The sequence below is a fragment of the Pipistrellus hanaki genome (assembly GCF_964339955.1).
Source record: "Pipistrellus hanaki genome assembly, chromosome: 1".
Lineage (NCBI taxonomy): Eukaryota > Metazoa > Chordata > Mammalia > Chiroptera > Vespertilionidae > Pipistrellus > Pipistrellus hanaki.
In genome coordinates, this window is record NC_140503.1 from 126096532 (window position 1) to 126110457 (window position 13926).

Below are 13926 nucleotides of genomic sequence, written 5' to 3' on the forward strand. Positions count from 1 at the left end.
ATGTGGGGGTGGCCATCCTGTGATGTGAGGGCATAAGGGTCAATTTGCATATTACTTCTTTATTATACAGGATGTCACCCCAATAAATTCAATAAATTAACTAAAATTTAAAATAATTAAATGCTGTTATAAAGTAAATTTATCAATATGCTTTATATTTATAAAATTAAAAGCAAGGCAATAACTTTTTAACTAGCTATTTGTCTTCAAATTAAAATTAAAATCTTTTTAAAAGACATATTATTTAACAATAGGAACAGGTATTTGAAATTAAGACTGTCTTGAAAAATCAGAGATATATGGTTGCTATAATTTTTTTAAACTGCCTTATAGCAATTTCATTTATCTTTCAGCACGAGGCATTTGATATTCTATATTTAATCACTCTTTAATGTTTTCTAATGGGTAGCGTATGCCTCTTTGTAGTTCTCTTTATATATTTTGGTAAGTAGCATGTTTACCACTATATTTTTTATAGTCTGGTTCTTATTCAAGAATAAATTCATATATCTTCAGTCAGCCAAAAAGCAACCTGTACTGAAAGCTAAATTATTCTTTGTTACCTAAATGGAAATATTTCTATGTAGGGGAGATACTGTGCAGAGGGAGGAGGTAGGTTTATCTTGTGGGATTTATTTATTTATTTATTTATTTATTTATTTATTTATTTATTTATTTTTGTCAAGAAGCTGTGTATGCTTATATTTGTGTCAGAAGTCAATCTATAAAAAAAGGAAGAGTGATTATTATTGTCACTAATTTTATTTTAATGGTAAAAGTGTATGTTCATATTTGGGGAGGTGTTTTTGAGCAAATCATATAAACTAAATTAGCAATCCTCATATATATTGATAAGCATGTAATCTAAATATATTGATAAGCATGCATTCTGAGTCAGCTATACCTGTCAAAAACTTTTAATACAAAATAAAGAACTATTTGAAAGAATGCAATACTAGATAGTTTTTTCACTTAAATATAACTTCAGTTAGAAATATGGGTAATATTTTTTAATGAGTTCATTCTATTTTTGCTTACTGCTCCAAACCTGCTCAAATACTGGTTTTCTTGCCATAAGGGCTAATGAAGAAATAGCTTAGAAAAATCTCTGAGTCTCTATGGACTTCAGTTTCTACTTTAAAGAAATATTTGAGAACATAAAAAGGGGAATAAAAATTACTTTCAGGATTCCATAGTTATTTATGTGCATTTATAATTTTTAATATTTATTGTTTGTCCTATGTAAAAAAATGTGAGGTGAGCTTTAATAGAAAACAAATAGACATATAAACATTGCAGCTATGGAAGACAGATGAATAATGTGAGAAGTGTTTTACAGTAGTCTGGTGGTTTTTTACTGGTTTTCCTTTATTTGGTGGAAAGAGAATTTCAAAATTTGAATGTTCAGAATATTTCTAGACTGGACTATAATTCCTATAGAGACTTAACTGTCATACACTATTCATTATATAACTCAGAACTTTGAATTTTTCTGAGTATAGTTAATATATTATTTTTAGCTCACTGAAGGCAAAAGAAAGAATTCTTACATCTGTTCAGCCTCTTTTCTCTCCCAACTTAGTTACTGTGCTCCTTAGTAATATTGACCAAATTGTTCACACTGTGTTCCTGACACCTAACTAAGTGTCTGTTACTTGTAGGCTCTTGATAAGTATTTGCTGAAAGAATACAAAATGAGCTCAACTCCCTTTATCTTGTGTATTTTCTATGCTCAGAATTAGATCAGTGTAAGGTAACATGTTCAGTCTAAAAATCCAGGAGTAACACAATTTTCACTAATTTCATTTTAATGGTTAAAGTGTATACTTGGGGATGGATTTTTTGAGCAAGTTATATAAACTAAATTTATCCTCAGCTCTTTTTAAAAAAAATACATTTTATTGATTTTTTTACAGAGAGTGAGAGGAACAGAGAGTTTAAAACATTGATGAGAGAGAAACATCATTCAGTTGCCTCCTGCACACCTCCTCCTGGGGATGTGCCCTCAACCAAGGTACATGCCCTTGACCAGAATCAAACCTGGGACCCTTGAGTCCGCAGGCTGACACTCTATCCACTGAGCCAAACCAGTTAGGGCTATCCTCAGCTCTTTTATGAAAGTTTACCTTCAATTTGTCCAATAGTCAAAGTAAGAGATTGATACTAATTTGGTATGGCAAATCAGAATTACCATTTATAATGCATTTATAAATACTAAAATAGAATAAAACTGATTTGCTCTTTTATCTATCAAATTTGCCTTTAGTAGTAGTAGTATTTTAATCCTCACCTGAGGAATGAGGATATTTCTTTTATTTTTAATTAAATCTTTATTGTTTAAAATTTTACATATGTCCCCTCCCCCGCATTGACCTTTTCTAGCCTATCCCCAACTCCTGCCCCAGGCCTTCACCACCCTATTGTCTGTATCCATGGGTTTATGCATATATACATACAGGTTCGTTGGCTGATTTGCTTATGATAAAAAAAAATATTTTTAACCATTCTCCTAGAGCTATATAAAGAGTAAAGAGATTGATTCTAGGAAACATTGTCCTAATTAACAGAGAAAGCAAATAAATATCCCAAGTCATACTCATTTTGAAAATTACTGGTTGTAGAATTATTACCAAAGATTTTTTGTTTGTTTGTTTGTTTCTAAATCAAGTTACCCTAGTTGGTAAATTGGTAATCATTTGTCCATGTTCAGGATATTTTAAAATATAATTAAAATTTGTCATATTATAAAAGGTAAAACAATTGGATGGTACAAATGGATAAATGAGTAAAATTAACTTCTCATGCATGAATTAACCTTTATAATTTCACCCCTAGATTAAAGAAGACCACATCCCCACACCTAGATTTAGAGTTGACATTAGGGTACTAAAGTATAGGGCTTCCACATTTGGAATACAGAAAATTAGTAGTAGCCATGGTGATATAGTAGAGTTTATTCTTTAATAATTTAGTTGGTTAGCAATCAGTGTCTGACTACTCATTCAGAACATAATCTGAACTGACTGTCCAGCGAGCAAGATACGTTAGAATCAGTTAATAAATTCATAACTTACAGAAAACAACAATGCTGCAGAAAAATTAGTGATAGGTGGTGACATCAGGGACATTTAGGACTTCATTCTAAGTCTACCATGGCTAAATTTCTGTGTCCAACTTCAGTGTAGATTTAGGCAAGCACTGAAATGCTTCTTCCGTTTCTTTGGAAGTTATGTGATGATATTCTGATATGATTAAAAAAGGGATATAAATGAGAATAAAGCTATTTTGCTGCTTTCTCTAGCACAATAATTTATATAAAACTTCTATCTAGGTTTCCATTTCTTTCCTTTATCTTCTATTAGCCACTATATTTTTCTATATCACTGATTTGGCTAACTCTTCTTGACTGCATTTAGATTATCTAAAGACTAGTCCCTGATAAGGACTCTTTTATAATTTAATATTTTCCTTCATCATTTCTTACTTGTGAGAAGTTCACCAATACATGAGGTATTTGTAGTTTTGGAAACTGCAGAGCTCAACACCTTTGCTATATATTTTATTCACTAAATTTGAAAGAAAGACAAAAATAAATCTAGGCAATAATTATACATGTATGACAGGCTTGTTTTCACATTCCATTTAGGAATTTTAAAATATTTATCACTTTCAGGATATAACAACATTGATTACCCCACTGTTCAAAAGCACTAATTCATTTCTATGAATTTTACATAGGATGTTTTTACTAGATAAAAAAATCCTATATAATAAAACCCTAATATGCAAATTGACCTAAAGGTGGAATGACTGGTCACTATGATAAGCACTGACAACAGGGTGCAGATGCTTAATGCAGGAGCTGCCCCCTGGTGGTCAGTGTCCCACTCATCCAGAAGCTGGGCTCATGGCTGGTGAGCAGAGGGGGGGTGGCGAGAGCCTTTTCTGCCTCCGTTGCCGGCAGATGGTAAGGAGTGAGGGGTCTTAGATTGTGAGAGAACCTGGACTGTGAGAGGGATGTCTAACTGCCAGCAGGCGACATCCTCTAAGAAGTCCAGGACTGCAAGAGAGCACAGGCTGGGCTGAGGGACCCCTCTCCCTCCCCCCAGTGCATGATTTTCGTGGACCAGGTCTCCAGTATCTTTATATTTCTCTTGTTCATTGACATGCTCTCCTTGTTTATTCTCTTTTTTTCTGGTAAAACATTTTAAATACACAAAACAGACAATATGTTTAGTATCTTAATTAGTGATATGTAAGTGTTTAGAAGAAACTGAGAAGAATACAGTAACTCTTTAACTGAGTTATATAGGGAAATTCTAAAATAGCAATTGTTTCTAAAGATATAAATACTTAATTACCCTAGAAGATTAGGCCATGTTATGACAGGTGAAATGCAATTTAAGCACCATTTAATGAGTATTGGAGAAAATAGATTTAGAATTCCTCTCCAGCTGACTCAGTTTAATGTTCATTATTCTAATGTAACACTTGCCTTAATCCATGCTGCATCACTTGTTCCCTTTTTAAAATCTGTTTTTAATTTTTAATTGAAGGATAAAAGACTTGATGTGGGCTATAGCACTAGAAACACACACTTCTTTAAGATCTTGCTTCAGTTTTTAAAAAGAGTGAAGTGGGGGGGGGGGGGTGTTTTCTTGTTTATTTATATACTTCCCCCTTCCAAAAATATTTTACTTCTTTGAAGAGTATCTGTATAATGCTAAAAGACAGAGGATAAATTAATCGGCATCTTAATTTTATACTCTAGTGCCAGTTTTTCCTTTTGGAAGTTCAAGAAATGTAATAAATGTGGAGATTGTCTTGGGACAACATGTGAGGAACATGAAGCAAGAGAAATTGAGCTATCTGTGGTGACTCCCATTTCTTCTAAGGAGATTTCATCTCCCCTATGAAACTCTGGGATTTTAAAAGGGGGAGACATCTAGAAGGGGTAAAAAAAGCTCTTTTGTTACTTGAACAACTCAGTTGTCAAGAAGATTTTGGCAGATCTTTTTCTGTATTAAAAGGACTCTCACTCGTAGAGATCTTTTGGCCAAGAGAACAGCAGATTTGTAAGGACTACATGAATCCTTACTCAGTGGTCAGATAATGTCCCAAGCCAAGCCTAACTCAGCAAAATTGTCTCCAAGAATTTATAAGCTAAAATTTAACAAGAAAGTTAAAATGGTCCTACCTTCCTAAAGAGAAAATGACACTATAAGTATAAAACCAAGGTATGAAATAAATCAATTGATTCTTTCTCTTTGCTCTTTAGCATCATACAAATAACTATACCTCAAGGAAGTAAAATATTTTCTGCAGAGGTGGAATATAATTAAACAAAAAAATATAACACTCCTCCCCACCACCACCACACACACACACACACACACACACACACACACACACACACACACACTACAATTATTCTAAAGGCACTCAAGATAGCCCTTCAAAGAAGAATGTCTGAGTTCCTAGTAGTGGAGCCCAAGCTGAGGTGAGTTGTGTCAATGCTGACAGCCATTCATAACAGGTTCAAATTTTAAAGTACATTTTAAAAGGGTTAACAAATAATCCCAATGCCAGCCCCTTTCCCAAACAATACACATGCAAACAGCAGGGAGGGGGCTGGGAGGAACGTCACTAGAAGACATAGCATGCTGCCCTGGCATTGACCCCATAACCCTCTAAGAGGTCTCTAATCTTATGCTTTGTGAACTCTGCTCACATTCATGAACTTTAATGTAGGTCCATAGCTCTGAGTCTTGGGCTTTACTAAATTTCTGTCACCCCATATCAAACATTAAAAATCTTAAGTGTATTTACCAGAGAGAGAATCAAGTATACTTTCGCTAAGTTTCCCATCTAAGATGCTGAGGAGCTTTTGCAGAACTTGACCCAAGTTCTAGAGATGTGTGAAAAGAAGAATAAAGAAAAGCCAGCATGCAAATGTGTGACTGTTCATGGCAATTCTTACTTTATAGCGACTTAGCAGTGAGTGGGTAAGAGAATAATCAAGTCACTATATTATCTGTAGAGTTCTTGTGACTAACAGTATTATTTCTTAATATTACCACACAGTATTTTTGACCCCACCTTGAAATTTCAGCATTTAGAATTTGGCCCCAGCCTTTCTAAAGGAGTCAAAATTTCTACGATAAAACCTTTATAAATGTAGATAATAGACATATCACATTTATCACAGTGTGTGGCATGTTCAACAGATGTCATCTACCAGGTCAGATTCAGAGGACAAAAAGCACTTCCAAGTAAAACTCCCTTAATGATCTGGCATTGTAATTTGCCTATTAGTTGTTTAAAATACAAACAATTATTGCTTGGAAAAAATATTTGTTTTCTTCAATAGGATAAAAATACTTCCAATGGTTTTATTGATACCTTTGTTAACAGTACTCAAGAAAATGTCATCCCATGGAGGTATTTGAGAAGAATAGTCAAGGACCAAGGAGGCCTGGGTTCCAGCCCTGCTCTGCTGCCTACACAGTGCGCTCAGCTAGGATGGAACAAAGTTCTCTTCATATGTGTCCCAGGGCCCAGCTCTGCCCACCCCTGGAACTCACTGCTCCCAGACATTCTGCCCTCCATTGTCCTGGTTGTGAAATATGTTGCAACACCCATCTTATGCTTCTCTGTCCTGCACTGAATAAATTGATTTCTTGACAAGCAGAATAACAGTAACTCACCATCACCCCCTTTGTGGCAATATACATCCTCAGAACTATACCCAAAGACTATATGGTCTAATAAAGCTATTTTTAAGTTTAAAATTCTTTCAGATGTTATCATTCTCATTGTTGTAACTCTCATGGTTGTCATTGTAACCAAAGAAAAGGCAAGTAAGCCTCCAGACCATCAAGGCTTCTTGTGTGCCAGCTGAATCCAAGAACACTGGAATCTGAGCTGTTTGGAAGCATTATTGAAGTTGTTTGATTTAATAGTCAATGATAACTTCGCACTGCCCATTATATTTTACAATAAAAGCATAACATAAAAGAACGTTAAAGAAATACTTAGAAATCAAAACTTGAAATATGTATTTATTTAGGGCATGTAACAATAACTTTCAAAGGGGCTAAAAATGGTAAAATGTTATTAACACAAAATGTTTTTGCAGCGTGGCAAAGCAAGGCACTACAGCATGAGAGAAATTTGTACTTTGAAGTTGTTTTTCCCTCCACCCTCGTGGGTGGTCTTAGATCCCAGAGCAGAGTCATCTTCAGGGTCAAAGAACTGATATTCCTTCTCACTTCTTTGCTTAACCCTTTGGAAAGACAACCTGGGATTACTTTCATTATGGTACATTAATTCATTAAAGGTTATGGTAGTTAACTTTTAAACTGAGTGCTATCCTTTATTAAAAATTAAAAAAAAAACAAACATCAGTTTTCTGAGAGTCCTATTTGTTCTTTAAATATAAATGCAATTCCCTTTTTAACTGTATTTGTGCCTTCCATCAAAATAATTTAACACAAGAAATTATTTTCTAAAGCAGAAGCACAACACATATTTCAACTCCCACGTAATAGCACTGCAAAATTTGGTAACATCTGCATATTTTCTTTACTAATTATAGAGTTAGTCTGAAGTTAATTATATGAAACTGATTTTTTCCCCAACACAAATCTTATATATCACATTTAGTTTAATTGGTACTTTGAATGATAAATTGTTTTTCAGCTAGAGCATATTGTTTGATATTGCTAATGAAATGATTTTTAATGTTCAGCTTAGCTATTACAGAGTATTATTTTGTTTTATACTTTTAAATATAATGCTCCATTGTAGAACACTAACATAATAATTACTTTTTCAAAATTTTCAGTATTCTAATATATGAAAAGCCAGAGGCTGTCACAACCGAAACAACCAGATGGATGACCAAACACAGGCTGCATGGGGCAACAAGGCTGGCAGGGGGGTTAGTGAGGGATGACCAAACAACTGAACAGCAGTCTGCATGGGATGACCAGGCCAGTGGGGGAGAGCAGTTGGGGTGACCAGGCTGACAGGGTGGCTTTTGGGGGCAACCATGCTGGTAAGGGGGCATTTGGGGACAACCAGGCCAAGAGAAGGGCTGTTAGGGATGACCAGGTGAGCAGGAAGGACAGTTGGGGCAACCAGGTCAGCAGGGAAGCAGTGAGGGGTGACCAGACCAGCAAGGGGGCAGTTATGGGCAACCAGGCTGGTAGGAGGGTCATTTGGGAGCGACCATGCCGGCAGGGGAGTCAATAAGGGGCGACCATGTCAGCAGGAGGTGCAATTAGGGCAACCAAGCCAGTGGGGGGCAGTTGAGAGTGACCAGGTCGGCCAGGGGCGGGGGGCAGTTAGGAGCAACCAGGCAAGCAGTAAGGGCAGTTAGGGGCAACCAGGCTGGCAGAGGGGGCTAGTTAGGGGCGACGAGGCCAACAGAGGTGGGCAATTAGAGGCAATCAGGCCAGCAGGCAGAGGTGGTTAGGGGTGATCAGGTCAGACTGGCAGGGGAGCAGTTAGAGGCGATCAGGCAGGAAGGTGAGTGGTTAGAAGCCCTGTGCATGAGTTTCATGCATCAGGCCTCTAGTAACATTATAAAAAAGCACTGCAATACTGGTAGGAGATAGTTTTATAATTCAGCTACATATGAATCTTTCAATTACAGCATATATTTGTGTTAGTATTGTTTAATATTTTTGCATTCACTATTCTTATTATAAGCAGTACCATGTATGCACATAATGGTCCTATACACACATCTATAAATAGGGCTTGTCATTCTTAGTAATGATGCCAATTTCATCTTCAGGCATAAATGGGCCCTGCAATGAGATGCAATGCAAGGTAACAAAATGTACATCTCAATATTATAAAGTTTATGTCATTCCTATTCATTTAATTCAACAAATATTTATTATATCATGTGTACATGTGCTCAGTTCTGGTACTATCATCTATGTGGACAAGGGTAGAAAAAATAATTAAGAGACTCACCTCACAAACAGCAAAACAGCACAGCGGAGGATGATCAGAGAAGCTCTCAGCACACATGGCCTTGTCTGGAACCATACCAATGATGACAGCATCACCAGATTTCAGGTCAATCTTCTCAGCTCACCAAATTTGTGAGCACTGTGAGTTGGGTAACAAGCCAGCACAGGGGCATATCCAGCACTGATTTGGCCTGGATGGTTCAGGGTAATCACTTGAGCTGTGAAGCGGCTTTTAGTGGTGGGTCATTTTTGCTGTCACAAGACATGTTGTCAGGAGAAACATCTTTGACACATTTTTAAAAATATATATTTTATTGATTTTTTTTACAGAGAGGAAGGGAGAGGGATAAAGAGTTAGAAACATCTGTGAGAGAGAAACATCTATCAGCTGCCTCCTGCACACCTCCCCCTGGGGATGTGCCGACAACCAAGGTACATGCCCTTGTCCAGAATTGAACCTTGGGACCGTTCAGTTCGCAGGCCGACGCTCTATCCACTGAGTCAAACTGGTTAGGCAGACACATTCTTGACAATGAAGTCCACACAGTCCCAGATGAGCTTCATTCAAAGCTTTGTGTTGCATTTCAACAGACTTTACTTCAGTTGTAGCATTGACTGGAGCAAAGGTGACCACCATGCCACATTTAAGAGAACTGTTCTGCCCTCAGCCACAGAAACTGTACTAACAGCACCAATTTTATCAACATCCTAGAGGGACAGATGCAGGGGCTTGTCAGTTGGATGAATTGGTGGTAGGATGCACCCCAGAGCTTAAAGCAGCGTGCTTCCACTGCACTGGCATCTTCATGGCTGACTTTCCATTCCTTGAACCAAGGCAGGTTAGCACTTTGCTGCACCATGTTGTTGCCATTCCAATCAGAAATCGGCACAAACACTATATGTCAGGGTTGTAGCCAATTTCCACAAGGCAGGTTCTTCCTTAACAATTTCCTCACATCTCTTCTGACTATAGGGCAGCTCAGTGGAGCCCATTTTGCTAATGTGAACAATTAGTTGTTTCACACTCAGTGTTGTATACGCCAGAGGGAATGATCATAGGTTTGTCCATTCTTGAGGTAGATCCCTGCTTCTAATATACCAACACCAGCAACAACAACCAAGGCAGCGCAGTCAGCCTGAGATGTGCCTGTAATCATGTTTTTTTATACAATCTCTGTGTCCTGGGGCATCAATGATGGTCATATAATAGTTGCTGGTCTCAAGTTTCCACAGAGAGATACCCATGGTGATACCACACTCATGTTCAGCTTTCAGTGTATCCAAGACCTAGTCATACTTAAAGGAGCCCTTCTGCATCTCAGTAGCCTTATTTTCAAGTTTTTCAATGGTTCTTTTGTTGATCCTACCACATTTATAAAAGATGTTGGAATCTACATATAAGGATGCTGATATGAGTCTTTTCCTTTCCTATTTTGGCTTACATCTAGCAGTGGTTTTTAGGACACCTGTGTTCTGGAGGCAAAACCATTGTAAAAATAGCTTCATAGAGATCTTTGAGTGAATTAATTTTTTCCTTTAACTTCTGAGTATATCAGGACTTTAGACTAACTCCTGACAATTGTGTTTTAAGGGATTTTCAATAACTGGGGCACTCCCTATTGGTAGAAATATGCTAAAAATTGGGCAGGTAAAACACAAGAGAATGGATATCAGTGTTTTAGTATGTAAGTAGTTACTTCTAAGTAATGCATTGATAAAATGTTTTCTTCAAATTAGAGCTTTCTTTTTATGAATTAGATATTATCTTTCAATGAAGTAATGTCAGTAAGACAAATAAAATGAGTTGTAAAGGTTATTGTCATAAATAGTTAAAATAGCAATGTTCAGTTAGGGGGAAAAAGATCAAGTGGGATTTTAAACAATAAGAAGCATCTATTTAACGTTTATGGGGTTCTTAATGTATCTAACATACTATGGCAGATAGTATGTTAAGTGCTTTATATATATTATTTGATTTCATTAGCATATAATCCCATGAAATATGTACTTTTATTATCCTCACGTTTCAGATAAGGAAACTGTGGCCAGAGAGGCTAAATTCAGATTATACAAATTTAATCAGGGATTGAGCCAGGATTCCCACACAGGTCCAGTGTGATTCTGAAGCCCCTCTTAACTACTACTCTGTGTTGGTCTCTTCCTGTTTAAGCCGACAAACAAGATGGTTGTGAATTTTACTAAGCCCTCAGCACTCCACCCACAAAATATATGATAGATGTGAAGAAATAATGGTTCACTTACAAAACATCCCACTGAATGTTTAGCAACCTGCTTTCTCACATTTCTGGCAATGGATTTTGTTATATATTATACTAGATTCAACACAGTAATAACCTAAATTTCTAGAAGTTGCATAGAAACACATTCCAGGCTTTTGTTGCCTGATGACTTTATTTTGATTCAGATATTCTGTGAACATCTTAAACTTCGGTCAGCAATGTAGAAAATTATTTTACAATTGTTTTAGTGAAAACCCAGATATTAGCATAAAAAAGTAATCTGAGGCATCAAATACTGTTTTAAAAATAATAATAATTAAAATATACCTTTGAAAAATCTTCTATACATTGAATAACATTTTTAAATTAATTTATTGAATATATATTTATATGTGAATGATATTTTATATGCATCTATTTCTAAATTTATGTTTTTATAATAGAAAAAAGTGCATGCTAAAGGACTTAAATATTACTTTTTTCTTCACCTTTAAAACTAACGGAAAGTTGTTTGTTTGTTTTTGTTCTCACAGCTGAATTTTTATTCCTCTTGTGGGGTGTTTATCTCTGCTATGCAGTGCGGACAGTCCCATCAGCATTTCATGAGCCACGCTATATGGCTGTTGCAGTTCACAATGAGCTGATTATATCTGCTATATTCCATACAATTAGGCAAGTGATCTGTAGAGCTAGAAAATAATTGTTTTATATTTCTGATGTGTTGCAGTTTAATTTAAATAACAAAATTTGGATAAGATGAATAATGGAAAGATTTAGGAAGATGATAATTTATAAGTTTATAAATTTCTTTGGCTCAGAAATGGAAAATGAATATAGTTTTTTAAAATATATATTTTTACTGATTTTAGAGGGAGGAAGGAAAAAGGAAAGAGAGATAGAAACATCAAAGATGAGAGAGAATCATTGATTGGCTATCTCCTGCACCAATGCGGGGGGATCGAACCCATGATTCCAGCATGTTCCCTGACTGGGAATCAAACCATGACCTCCTATTATGCATTCAATTAGGGTTACCTAGGCCCTTATTCTTCTGTGATGAAAATATGTCATAAAAACAGTATAATTTCTTTTTCCTTCTTCTATTTTTATTTTTCTTAATAGAGCTTCCAAGCTTCTAGTGTTTTACATAGAGATCTTGTTAGATTGCTAACCTGGTGAATTCTCATTTCAGATTTGTCCTTGCCTCAAGGCTTCAGTCTGATTGGATGTTGATGCTGTATTTTGCACATACTCATTTGACTGTGACAGTCACCATTGGGTTACTTTTGATTCCAAAGGTATTCCTCTGACATTACTTTTCTCTTCCAAGACAATTATCTTACATGAGCCTCAAGTTGTTTCTTCTTTAAAATGACCTGGCATTATAGGCACATATATAGGCACAGGGAGGTGGGGGATCTGCTTGACATCTAAAGTGTTTTTAAAGCTCCCTCCTCAGGAAACTAGGTGTCTGTTTTCTTGGGGGATCTATTAAATATGTCACATAATTGTTAAATGACAATTAGTACAAAACTCATCATATGTTTTAGTCCTTTTCCAAGCATTTCGATATCCAGTTATGTTTTAATTATTATGAGTTCAAAGTGGCTTTCATAGTAGCTATAACATCAAAATAATTTTTAAAGAGAATTATACTGTTCTAAGAATTCTCTTATTTTGGATTTATATTCAGAGAAATTGTTTTAAACATTCAGGTACTTTTTATTTAAATAGAAATAATTATAATATTGTGCATAGAAAAACCTTACTTAGTAATGATAGATTATGACAAAGACTTATGTAGTCAGCATAATGAAGCAAGGCAAATGGGCCAGGACTCAATACATGGATCCTAAACTCAGATTTCACCCCAGACAAATTGTATAATATGAAAGACTTTTTATTTCCCTGAGTTTGTTTCCAAATCTATGACAAGATCATGATAGCAATAAGGTTGCCTGGAGTGAAGTAAAATATCAGAGAACAAACAGATAACATAAATGATAGCATTATCATTATTTCCTCTTTTACAAGAGCTCATTCTTGATCACTGCCACCCAATACTACATTAGCATGGCTGAAACAAGAACTATGATTTCCTGTCTTTCACCCCAGGCTTTATCTCAACCCTCAGACTTAACCACACATTAAAATGCAGCCTAATTGAAAAGTCCCAATGATTATTTTTAAAAAGCAAATACCTATTTTCTTCCTTATTTCAATTATACCAAAAAGCCAAATTCTCATGGATTAGTCTGTTACTGTGACTTATCTTAACCATTTTTATACTTTGCATAATATGATAACATTAGATGTATGTATACTCAGATTATTTATTCATTCATTCAATAAGTTGTTATTGAGGTCCAAAGAAAATTGAAAACATAGATTCATACAAAAACTTGTACATAAATGTTCATAGCTGCGCTATTCATTCTAGCCAAAAATTGGAAGTAACCCAAATCTCCATCAACTAATAAATGTATAAATAAAAGTGGCATATCCATACAGTGGAATATTATTCATCAATTAAAAAGAATGAAGCACTGATACATGCCACACTTTGTACAAAACTTGATAAGATTTTGCTGAGTGAATGAAGCCAGACACAAAAGGCCACATATTGTATGATTCAACTTACGTGAAAAGTCCAGGTTAGACAGCTCTATAGAGACATTAAGCACTTTAGTGACTGTTAT

General features: G+C 35.6%; 1 protein-coding gene across 1 annotated transcript in view; it reads left to right on the plus strand.

The window, feature by feature from the left end:
- Positions 1 to 13926, plus strand: part of GPR158 (G protein-coupled receptor 158) — a 334424-nt gene that overhangs the window by 311690 nt on the left and 8808 nt on the right. Inside the window, exons 8-9 of the mRNA XM_084867984.1 lie at positions 11761 to 11899; positions 12420 to 12525. Coding sequence (XP_084724110.1) covers positions 11761 to 11899; positions 12420 to 12525 — 245 coding nt within the window. The remainder of the gene's footprint in view (positions 1 to 11760; positions 11900 to 12419; positions 12526 to 13926) is intronic.